Consider the following 13,067-nt stretch of genomic DNA (forward strand, 5'->3'; position numbering starts at 1 on the left):
ATGGCTAATGCTCCTAAAAACCAAATAACAACAAATGTTCTTTCTGTACACATTGTACTCCCCAAACTCCAGTTCTGCATCCCTTATATCTGAGTGGCACCATATCTCTGATATCCCAACTGTATCTGCATTGGGTGTCTTAACCAGCACTTCAAATTCATCAAATTTATTTACTATTCTCCTAGCATTGGTGTACATGCAAGTATACATGCACCTGTTCTTACTCTTAGTTACTCTAACACAGCCCATGCATTTACTTGTTTCATGACCCCCAGCAGTTCCTGAAATCCTCAGTAACTGGCTTTCTGGGATGCTGCTTGTTCCAATAGAAGCAGTGCAAGAATCATTTCCACCTCTGCCTGTGGCTACTGTTAATCTTTTAGTCTGTGAATTCCCCCAAGCTACCAGTTTTCTGACCCACCTAACTCTGCCTCGATAGCATCAGCAAATATCCTTGCACCCCTTCTATTTAAGTGTATCCCCTCCCTGTAGAAGCAGTCTCTCCCATTAACAAGCACATACCATGCTGAGAAAAATTTTACCTCATGAGCCCTGCACAATCTCTCCAGAGCTGAATTGATTGACAAGGCTCTTATCATATACTTTCTTCTATCGTGTCTGGGCAGGATTGCAGACACCTTCAGTTTTAACAATAATTTGCGATTTTTTTTTTTTTTTTTCAGCGTTAACCTGTACTTAGTAAATATGCAGATCCTGTACACTTAATGTCAGTAGTGCCAACGTGAACAATGATATCACCTTTTGTGCCCTTAAAAGAAGATATCTTCTCTACGTAATCAACTTTTGTCCCTGGTAGACATACCCTGGTCCTCTTCCACCTATTCTTTTTACACTATATTTCCCATTTCCCTTACAATTGAGTCAACAATAATAACTAGCTCCTGTGGGACCAGCGTATGCTGCCCTGAAGGTTGCTGCAGTGTTGCCTGGTGCATAAGAGTGTGCTCTGGCGTTGAGTTGGGCAGCTGAGAATTTGATGAGCCCTCCATTTTAATTCCTTCGAGGGCATCCACCCAACTCTTCAAGCTGTCATAGAAACCCATCAGAATGCTGAGTTAGTGCATAATTTCTTTCTTCACATTCTCTGCACCTAGCATACACACAAAGACATCCTCCATGGCTAGATCATGTCCTGTACGACAGAGATCCGCAAACATGTTTCATTTTGCAGGTTTTTTAGACTGTGATGCGTTGGAGAATCGTCCTCTACGGTTCTCCCATGAACCACTGCACTTTCTCTACTTTGCTGAAGTTGCTTTGCTGCTCTAGTCTGGGGCATGATTTCTATTTAAATACAATTTAATTAACAATAAAAAATTAAAAGGATTTATAAATTTAATTGATTAATTGCTAATACTATACAATGCTAACAGATTCCTACTACAGTGCTATGTGTTACGCTTTCTAGTTTTACATTATGCCTTACGCTATCAATTTCGTGATATATGAGTAAGGCTATTCCATATACATACTACACAATAGCGGCAAGTTTTGAACAGTACAAATTTTACTGATACTAAGTAATAGCCCATAAAATCTGTATCTAAGTTCAAAATAAACTAAGTATTGTAACTAGGAATATAAAGTTACTTCTAGAAAATAAATTAATATGCCAAATTAGTCAATAAAATGGGAGAATTTAAGAAAACCTTCTCTATTAGCTGAAGCTGTAAAAACTTCGCCCACACTGAGCTAATCTCATTCCCACTTCCCTGTTTAATAACTCTGTTAGAGTTATTAAACTCTGACAGGGTGCTTAATGATTTTGTAATAACTGAGAGCAAAGTGGAAAGAAATTGTTGAAGTTAAGCATAAGAAAGGCACCTGGGATGGATGTGATCTATCCAGTTATATTAAAGCTGGTGGCAAATGAAGTACACTCAGGGGAGATCTCTACAAAGATGTGCAAATTTATCCCCAATTCACAAAGGGGATTCAAAGCATGAGACGAGTAATTAAAGACCTGTTATTTTAACTTTTGTTCTCTGGAAAATAATAAAGGAGTCATGGTTAAAGAAGCATTGCAGGATAATCTATACAAGACTGTAGTAATACAGCAGACTTTCGATTTACCGGGATTGGATTAACCAAGACACTTCAAGACTGAAAATTAAAAAAAAAAAAAAAAAAAAACAACCAGAAATCATAAAATTCAAGTAATAACTAGAATAGGAATAAACAGATGTTTTGCAAGTCGTAAATAAGCGACAAGATGCTCCGTTATAAATCATCATTGGGAGATTAGTATACGTATTATCTTTAGTTTTGTCAGGGGCTCTCTCTTTCTCTTTGACTTTCTTTCTCTCTTTCTGTGTTTATTCCCCTCGACTTATGGCCGTATTACTTTTCCTATGATAATTGTTCTAAATGAGATGGTCGTCGAGCTAGGACAAAATCCATGCTCTTGGCTATTAAATGCTGTTCTAGCACCCAATCGCTGCAGCATCGAATTCGCGTTGTGATTCTAGGTCGGATGATCACAAAGTGTCAATCCGGTCCCTGCTCTTACCTTTATTGGTTCGTACTTATCAACTGGTGTATGAGAAATATGGGCAGAGAGAGAATGAGACATTGTGTAACTCATAACAATATTTATTATCACAAAAGAAAACATGCATACAGATTTACACTCCATCTAGTGAGTTTGTGTAGAAGTTAAAATTATGTATATATATATTTCTTCTAGGTTTCTGTTGATAACAAGGGTATTGTATTGGCAAAAAGACATCTTTACAACATACTGGATTCTGGTATCACTGGAACTATTCCTTCAATAGACTTATTGTTTGTTCTAGGTTTACAAGCTACAATGTTCACACAACAATTCAATTCACAAAACACTTCAACATAGAACAAGAGCAGTTGGAACAGAAGAACTTTGGGCAAAGTACTTTTGATGTGCTCATCACCTTTAGACCGTCTTCTGTTTTAATGTGAACAGGTTCATCCCCCCTTGGTTCTTATCTCCCCAGCACTTTGCTGTAAGATTCTGTGTACCAACTACCATGGGAGAGATTCCCATTCTGTTATTAAATTAACAAAGATTAAATATTTAGGAAGGAAGCATTGAAGTGGTATCTGTTTGTGTCATATTCTAAGCTTACATTTGCTCAAATGAGATAAGGGCTTACCAGTTAAATCTCTTGCTTCAGGACAGCCGGTGGGACCTCCTCTTCTCCGGTAGAAACTAGGGTGTGGTCTTCTGAGCCATGCTTCCTTTTTGTCTTGATTTCTCCTCGGCCGTTCTTTTGGCTGGAGCGATACACGACTGCAAAACTATCCCTTCACATCGTTTGGACCCTGGACTTTCGACGGCAAGACGTTCCACTCTCCTGCCGGTCTCTCTGTTGGAAAAGCTAAAAAGTCTCTCCTTCTCTCCTTTCTTAGTGCCTCCCGTCTCTTATATACTAACATTATCTCATTCTACATCACAGTGATAGAATCATCGTGGAATGTCCACGATGCTGTAGCAATAAATCCCCTTCTAGTACCATCGTGGGCGTGAAAGCGGAGATGTTCTGGCTTTGTTGAACTAGGGCGTGAACTAGGGTGATGGGGAAAAGCATTATTGGTCTGTACACTCACTCTCCTTTGAAAATAAGTTTCTGCTCTCTTATTGTATTAAAACATAGGTTTCGAATGAATATAGTTTTATGATCTTATCTCACAGATTCCCGAGATATAATTTGCAACAATTGAATGGTTTATTTTGGGTAGACCGAAGAGTTTTAAAGAGGCATCGTTTTTAATAGAGTTTAAAATATCCCAAGACACTGTATTAGCTATTTGTCTGTTAATAGGTTCTGCCTGATTGTTGAGATCCCGAAACTCTCGGTCTAATAGTTTAGTAAGTTGCGTCATAATGCAAATATTTAGTTTGTTTTAGTGCGTCGATTGTTGTGTTTCGTCGCACCGCAAAAGGACAAATTTTGTTTCGTTATTTTTGTCAGGGATGTCGGTATTTTTTGTTTAGAATTCGCGAAAATGATGGGCAAACGCAAGAGTTGTGCTTTCAATAAAACAGAAACTTGAAATTATTCAAAAGTTTGAAAACAGTGCAACCGTTAAATCTGTAATGACCATTATAATGTTGGTAACCAAACCATACGCGACACTGTAAAAAATAAAGGGAAGCTATTCGATTTAAAATCGACATCGTAAAAAATAAAGGGAAGCATCGTATTGGGCACGCGAGTAGTGTGTGGTAAGTTTTTTTTTTCATTTTTTTTATCTATCGGCATAGATAAACATTTTTCGATACAGTAAGTCCAAGTCTTACATAGCTTCGGACTTACGTTACGTTAAACAGAATGTGAGAATCGATGAAGGGATCAGCACCAATGAAGTCAACTATAATAACCAAGGCTAAGAAATATATACTGTATCAGTTTTTACAGTAACATACATTTTTTTCTTCCTTTTATATTTTCTTTTCTTCTGTGGCACTCCGGCTACTTCACTGCTGTCCCCAGATAATTTAATTGAACTAATTAAAAATATAACTATTTTACTTCATTCTTCTGAGGATATTATGGGGTTTTGTAATTTTGGCATATCAGGAATATAGTAGCAATATTATATTAGTCATTCCCAAGTTTGTAAAACTCGACTTATGTCAGAAGTCCTGTATTGCTTATGTATGTTGGGGACTTGCTGTATTTTTGGGATTAACCGGGAAATTGATTATCTGGGATTTTTTTTTTTCTTACTACCTATCCTGGAAAATAGAGTTTACTGTAATTCAGAGCATGGGTTTGTTAAGAGAGAGTGTTGTGTAACCAATTTGGTTGAAAGCTATGTTGTGGTCACAAAGGAACTGGATGCAAAAAATAATTTTTATATCATATACAGGTGACCCCCGCTTAACACTGATAATTCGTTCCGTAAAAACTAAGTGAATCTGTGCTAAGCGAGCGCCACATTCTCATAAGGTAACATATGATTTGTGAGTTGCGGTTGGTGCCATAGGATATTTTGTAATGAATAATAAATGGTAGTGAAAAGATGCACAAATATCGGCCAAAATAATTAATATTCAAATAATTGTACATATAAAATATTCTGCATTACATACATATATAATTATGTGGTAACTACTTACGTATCAAAATTAAACTTAAAATTCCAATTAAAATCATGAATTTAATCATGAAAATTGTGTAGATTTTGGGTTGTACTTTGGCCCTCTTCCTGGTAAACTAAAAGGGGTTTTAATTTTAAATCCCTCGCAGCATTACCACCCAACAATAAAGTCAACTGATCCTTCGCCGCTTTGAAACTTGGCATGAATAGATTTAAAATCCAGGGAGAAGCCGCAAGTGCAGATCAAGGAGCCAAAACTTTCAAAATGAAACTTCTTTTAGGCATTCGTTTCCAAAAAAGTCCTGCTTCATCTATGTTAAAAACTTGAGAAGTATAACATAATACCCCTCTAAAGTAATTTTAACAAGTTCCTTTTTGAAAGTTTCGGCTCCCTGATCTGCACTTGCGGCTTCTCCCTGGATTTTAAATCTATTCAACCAGCCCTTACTAGTTTTAAATGGTTAAATTTTTTTTTTTTAAATGAGTTTTCTTCAGATCATCATATAGGCTAATCTCTCTCTTTTTTTTTTTTATAACATTTAACTTAACTTAATTGTGCATTGGATATTATCTTCAATAAAATATTATCTTCTTCCATTTCAGTCCTAATAGCTGGCCTAGCCCTAGTTGCTTGCAGTGGAACAGCTGTCTTTCCTGCTGCTAAAATTAATTCTTTATTTTTTATAATTGTTCTTACAGTTAAACTTGCCAGTCCTAAATTATGGCACACATTCACTTGTTGATCGGAATCGATTCGCTTTGAAACATCTAATTTAATTTTCAAATTCAGGCTTTTTTTTAAGTTTATAGCCTTCGTACTGCGTCCAGACGTTGCTTTTTCATTCTTATTGGCCATTATTAACTCTTCGAAAATGTAACTGCGTTGGTTGCATTAATAATGATACAACGTTCGAGTAAACTGTCCGTTATGCACGATGTCTAATACTGTACCGAGTGATGACTAGATTTCGGATAAATGCATATAACGCAAATATTACAAGCAACATACTTGTTCATTTTTTAAAATGTTGATCTCGGAACTACATAACAAGTCACTGTACTGCAATTAAATTAGCGTGCGAGAAAATTTCACTAAGCATGGGAAAAGTTTTAATGCTGTTTTGCTATTCATTTTCAAGTTATCGACTCCTTCAAATGAAACAATTTTGTTAAATATGCCAAAAATGCAATCTGTAAAAGAGCATTATAGTGATTTGTGACAGCGTTATAGTCAGATACGGGTTATAATGTAAAAACAGTGTTATAGTGAATCAGCGTAAAGCGAACTGCGTTATAATGAGGGCCTGTTGTACTTGGATTTCAGGAAAGCTTTTGATACTGTTGCACATGGAAGACTGCTGTACAAATTGGAGTAATGTGGCATTAAGGGCAGATGGCTACAATGGATGAAAGTGTGTTGAGTGGGAGACGACAGAGTGTTTATCAATGGACACTGCCCTTCATGGACTAATGTTATTAGTGGATGGTTCGGTATTGGGCCCATTGTTGTTTTGTATATCTATTAATGAATGTATATGAGGCTTCATGTCCAAGTTTGCAGATGATAGAAAGGTTGGCAGGGTTGTTACTGACATTATGGTACTGCAACAGGGTCTAGAAAAGCTGGGCAGATGGGCTGAGAAGTGGCAACTGAAGTTTAACATTGACAAATGCAAAGTACTGCATATGGGTAGATGTAATCTCAGAGAAACATACCAACTTTGTGGTACTAAACTCAGGTTGGTAGAGAATGAAAAAGACCTGGGGGGTAATTGTGCTGTCAAATATGAAGTTTTCTGAGCAGTGCAGACAGACTGCAAGAGTAGCTCATGGTGTCTTGTCAATGATATACAGGAATTTTGCTAGTAGGGATAAGGAGGTGATTATCCTTTTGTATAAAGTATAAGGTCAGGCTGTGCCTTGAGTACTTCATAGAAGTCTGGAGGCCTCATTTTAGGAAGGATGTAGAGTTGCTAGAACGAGTAAAGAGAAGGGCAACAATATTGGTGAAGGGAACAGAGGGGGGGGGGTCCTCTTACCAAGAAAGGCTTAAGTTCTGAAAATTGCAGTGTGCAGACTAGGTACCTGCAAGGTGATCTGATTCAGGTGTATAAGGCTTAAAGGTTTGACCTGCAAAGTGATCTGATTGAGGTGTATAAGGCTTTAAATGGTTTGATCTGCGAAGTGATCTGATTGAGGTGTATAAGGCTTTAAATGGTTTGAGCAGACTCAATGCTGATGGGATTCTTCCTCTTGCTCAGATTACAAACCTGACGGAGCATAAATTCAAATTGAGGAAAGGCAGTTGTAGAATAGATATGCAGAAGTTTGCCTTTAGCCAGTGGGTAGTTGATTGCTGGAACAAACTTCCATCTGTTGTTGTTGATAGTTTAAATAAATTCAAGGCACAACTAGACAAACATTTGGAATGAATGGATCAGTGAAATGGAAAGTTTTTTTTTGGCTGATGCTGTATAAGCTTGCTTTCTTGCATCATGAAATGACGAAAGAAAGCAAGCCTCTACTAATGCTACATGCTAATAAGCTTATCCTGCATTTCCCTACAGAATTCCTCACGTGTGAATGTAGATGCAAAATACTCGTCCAGTTTGTTAGATATCTGAGCAGGATCATCAACACTCAAACCATCGATATCTAGTTGACCAACCTAATTCATTCCTTTCCTTCTAGAGTTTATATAGAAAGTCTTTGCTGTTTTTTGTTGCATCCTTTGCCAAAGAGTTCTAGTAATCTGCCTAGCCTAAACCTTGAACAGCATTTCTTTGTTGGTATGTATGTGAAGCCTTGTAGCTTTCAAGATTAATTCCTTGAATGCTTCCCATATAGAATTTGCTATTGGTAACATCATCAGTTGGTCCCACTATATAGAAATGAAAAACTCTGTGAGATTATTGTAGTTACCTCTATGAAAGCAAAACCCCTTCCCTTTACCCCGATGCTAGTTACGTCTTTAAGTAAATCCCACTGTCACCTAGTGGTTCCTTTATCTGCAAATTTGTAATGAACAAATAATCATTGCTGATAATCAGATCAAGGGTATTACTCCATCTAGTTGCCTCTCAAACATATTGCTGTAAGGAGTGTTTTTTTTATTGCATTTCTATATATTTATCCTAGCCACACTTGTTAATCTGTGTGGAGGTTATCCCCCCTACTGTTATCTTTATGTTTAAATTGGGCCTCTGACTGTTTAATAGGATCCAGTTTCAAATTTTAAACAGAGTAGAGTGATACAACTCACACTAGGCACAAATATAATTTCAGGAAGGTGTAATGTAATAAATTCAGATAGTTGATTGCTGGAACAAGCTTCCATCTGTGTCGTTGTGGAAGTTGATTGATTAAATAAATTCAAGGAAGAACTGGACAAACTTTTAGAGCAAACGGATGTTGGATTTTTTCTTTTTTGTTGGCTGATGCTGTATAAGCCTGCTAATGCTAATTTACATAACTCTCATTGTGCAGTGGTATTTTATTAAGTTTTTTAAATACAATGCAGATAGAACCCCCCGTTGCTTAATATTACATTAATGAATATAATAAGTAGTAAATAGTGGGTAAAGAGGGTAAGCATTTGAATTATGAAGGTTTTTTTTTTTTTTTAATGTATGGTTGCACCTTTGCCTTTCTTTTATTTTACTTTACCAGCATATAACCATTGATACTTTTCTGCCAGTTCTCTAATTAAAGTTAGCAGTAGATGCTTTCATTTTCTCCTCCATAATTGCATTTCACTTATGTGACTCATAAGCCCCAGGCCATGAGCCACAGTTGGTTGCCTACTAGTAGTGTCCCACTTGCTTTGAGGTAGGATTAGTGGGTGGGATTCGGTAAAAAATAATGGAACAGACTAATTAGACAACTCCCAATCAACTTTTCGTTAGAAAAGCCAAAATCACATAGCTCCATTGGAAGAAGTAAGGAGTGGCTTACTCCTCCAAGTAATATTGAATCAAGTTTATTTTATGGCAGCCTATTCCTTAGCCAGTCAGCTGCAAGCTTGGCTGGCTACCGAATAGGGGGCCCAAGTGCAAGAATTAATGTTATGAGAAAGGAGAGTTTGGTTTGAGCCTCCCCCACTTTATTGAGATTTGCAGTCCTTTACATTACAGTGTCTGGTGGGTGCATTTAACCACTGCACCTCTCCCCGTCCCCAAAGGATGTGTCCTGCTCTCTTTTATTTATAACACTAACATCAAATTTTATCAAATTGACATCAAATAACATAAAATTTTCTTAGTTCAGTTTAAAGTTTTCATCTCATTTACTGATGTTTAATTAATTGAGAGAGTGTATTTATTGTACTTTATATAATCAAATTGATTTATTTATAAAATTGAACTAACTAATATTGCAAATTTTTTAAACAAATCAATTTAAAGGTTTCTTTTGCTTACCTTCATAAATTGGTAATATGACATTTTAATCTTGATATTGATAGTGGTGCCAATTAGAAATGAGAATACAGTAGAGCATTGATAATCCGAACTAATTGGGACTGGGGGTAGTTCGGATTTTCAAACTTATCAAAAATATTGCTCTGGAGACTTAACCTACCTATTTTTATTCATAGGTAACAAAACAAATGGAACTTTCAGCCACAATAACACATATGTATAGGCTTTAACAAAAATAATTACTTATTTTTTTTGTGCACCAGTTTTGAACTTTGTTTCTTTGCACTCTCACCCTTTTCAAAGTGTAGGACAGCAATCATTTTGTTGCTTGTATCAACCATTGAAGTCTCCAGTGCGGCGAATGCCTTAGAATGCGCAGATCATGCTGATGTCATTTTCTTTGCCGTCATCTTCATCTGTATCATTTTCAGGAGCTCCAGTTTCTTTTACATTCACAATTTTGTTTTCATTTAAAACAGGAAACCCTATATCATCAATACATTTTCCATCCATGCCCTTACATTACCTTCATCGCAGTCTTCAAACCCAGGGATTGACTTAAAAAAAGTTGATTGTTTCATTCAGTATTTGTCCTTCATCTCCTGTGGATTCTTCTGCAATAGGCCATAGTTTTTTCTAAGCATTTTTTTAATTCTGCACAGTGAGTGATTCCCATGCGTCGGCTAACATGTAGCAGCTGTCTTTGAGACGTACGTAGCTTTTTCAAAAAAGCTGATGATCTCCTCAACTTTTCGATGACTCCCTTGGTCCATCGGTTGGAGGAGGAGTGTGGTAACATTTGATGGAAGAAACATGACCTTGAATCTGTTGTCTATTTTCTTTGTTTCCACTGAAGGACCTGCTGGCATATTGTCTAGCATAAGCGAGACCTTGCCCAGTTTGCCTTCTCATTCACGATACTTATTGACATTCGGAATAAAATCATTGGTAAACCATACCACATTACAAAGAGTGTTGAATAACAGATTACAAAGTGTTATTAATTAAACTATGTATGTAAACGTAAATTTATTTTTATTTTGCTAACCTGTGGATAATATTCCTCCGATTTTCACATATTTAATTTTGTTAATTAGTAAGGTAAGGTAATAAGTAAGTTTGTGCTTTATATCTTCATTTTTATATCCTGTGGATAATATTCCTCTGATTTTCACTCATTAGAAATGGCATTTAATAGAATCAAAATTCAATTCGCAAACGAGATCGCAATAACTGGTGCTTACTGTAATGGTGCCATATTTTATGGCACCAGCATAAAAAAAAAATGCTGGCTCGTTCAGATTATTGACATTTTGAATTGTTGATGTTCAGATTTTTGATGCTCTATTGCATTGATAATTCATAGAATTTGATGCATTAAAAGAAACAACAGGATCTCCCATCATTTAATTTCAGGTTTTATAAGTCTTATAGCATTTGAGTATGTGTATGCATATATACATTATTATGGACAAAACAATTGATATACCTTGGATATTAATGTTTAAGTCAGTCTTTAATTCTAATGCTGTTGCGAATATTTTATGAAGAACTAGTGCTTGGTATTTACTTTTTATTTCATTCTGTGATTGTTGCTAGAAAATCTTTTTAATCTTAATCCAATATTTAGAGAGCAGGGATATGCATAAGTAAATAAATTAGTATTAGTAATGGCCATATGGTGCAAGGATACCTAAGGCTTATGTGGCACCAGCCAAAAAGAAGAAGAAGAAAAAAAAATTAAAATAATAATAATAATAATAAAATTAAATTTTTAATTGGGAAACTTGGTATAAACATTTTATTGTAGTTTATACTGGGTGAATAGTGGCTTTAGAGCACAAAATAGATAAAAGTGGGAAATCAAAATGACCCCCATATTGGAAATAGATATATTTAGTTCTTGTAAGGATTAAGTTACATTTCCATGTTATATAAGTTATAATAATTTTACTGTTTACGTTTACTTCAGAAGTGCACTTTATAATGCATATGTATTTTATTCTTAAATTGAGTGGTTAATTTTTTCCCTCCTTTTAAATCATTTCAATAGGGAGCAGTGTGACGCACAAATAAAAGGATTTCCTAATGCAAAATTCAAGAAGTTTTCAGATGAGATAGAAGCCATGGATTTTATACATTCAGACCTTTTAAGTAAAGGTATGTGAAAAAATGCTTTAGTGATGAGTGCTTATGTAAATTGTTACTTTGGTACTTAGTGCATTATTTCATGACTCCTTGCTTGTCCTCTGTGATAGTATTATTTCCCACAATTACTCATTTGAAGAAGTCTGGATTTGAATCCTGTCAAAGTCGGGAGCAATTCTTAAAATACTCTTCATTCAAGCTGCAATTAGTAGAATTCAGGCAGAGTGAGTTCTGGTTTTCATCTCTCAAATTATTCAGTGTGTGTTAGTTTTGCATAATGTATAAATCAGCCTTTAAACTGGTGCACTATGACCAAAGTAGTTTATACACCAGAAATTCCCAAAAGAAAACTCCTAGTCTCATCGCCATTACAGATTGATTAAAATAATTTTTTTCTTATGCAATCTTTAGAGATTAAACTGGAATTTCTCGGGAAACATGTTGCAGTTGTAGAAGTGGGGAAAAGTTAGTATAACATGTGGAATATCTAAGTGTAATGCATGTACATGATCAAATTAATAAAACTGATTGACTTATCTTTATTAATTAACACTTACCAAATATTTATTGGACAGTGCAGATAAGTGGCTTGGTGTGGATAAGTTCAACTTTTGATACACCTGAGAAGCAAGGGTAAAAAATGCAATAATGTTTTAAAAAAGTATGTGACTTTGGAAAATGGTCACATACTCAGAGGTAAGAAGGCAAATAATCAGTGGTGAGCTATAGTGGGCTCGCGAGAGCCCATTGTTATTTTTTTTTGAAAATTTGCGAGTCCATTGTTGAGATGATCATTTATTTTATAAATGAAATCCTGAATGCAATTATTGAGTATCTAGAGCAGAAACTACGGTGGGGCGAGTGGGGCCCCATTCCCAGTATTTTCATGGTGCAATCGATTGGTTATGTATTTTAAATATGCTTCATTTTTGATTTAATTACAGTAGGACCTCTGTTTAAATAAATGGATACTGATGAAGCGAATTTTTTTGATTTCCCTTGGTAGTTACATTTAAAATAGTTTCCTTTGAACGAAGAAAATTTCCATGTAACGAACGGATTAGGAGAGACAACTTTGTATGTATTGTTCTCACCTCCTGGGCTTTAGGTAATTAGAAAGTGTGAATTAAGGGTGAAAGGGATTACCGTTTGAAAAGGAATGTTAGTGGTGTCTGCAAAACCTATGCAGTCACATACTGAGAAGTCGCGCTAGTCAATATGCTTTCCATAGCCAGTCAGAGGATTAAGAAGATTCTCAACACGGATTATAGCCTCTGGTCAACCTGTGTTGTGGTTCCCCTTTACTCCGACAAACAGGCATATGTTTTTCGGAGAAGTGAGTGATCCATGCTGTCCAGTAAATTTCTCCTGTCTATGTTTACATGGTCACAGTAGCTT

General features: G+C 35.9%; 1 protein-coding gene across 3 annotated transcripts in view; it reads left to right on the forward strand.

Moving 5' to 3' along the window:
* The window catches only part of rnh1 (ribonuclease H1), a 190,047-nt gene that overhangs the window by 7,735 nt on the left and 169,245 nt on the right, over window positions 1-13,067 (forward strand). For all 3 annotated transcript variants that reach the window (XM_090373367.1, XM_090373368.1, XM_090373370.1), the window contains exon 2: window positions 11,575-11,681. In XM_090373367.1, the coding sequence (XP_090229493.1) occupies window positions 11,575-11,681 (107 nt within the window). The remainder of the gene's footprint in view (window positions 1-11,574; window positions 11,682-13,067) is intronic.

The sequence above is a fragment of the Mastigoproctus giganteus genome, chromosome 5 (assembly GCF_048544385.1).
Source record: "Mastigoproctus giganteus isolate SK-2022 chromosome 5, ASM4854438v1, whole genome shotgun sequence".
Taxonomy (NCBI): Eukaryota; Metazoa; Arthropoda; class Arachnida; order Uropygi; family Thelyphonidae; genus Mastigoproctus; species Mastigoproctus giganteus.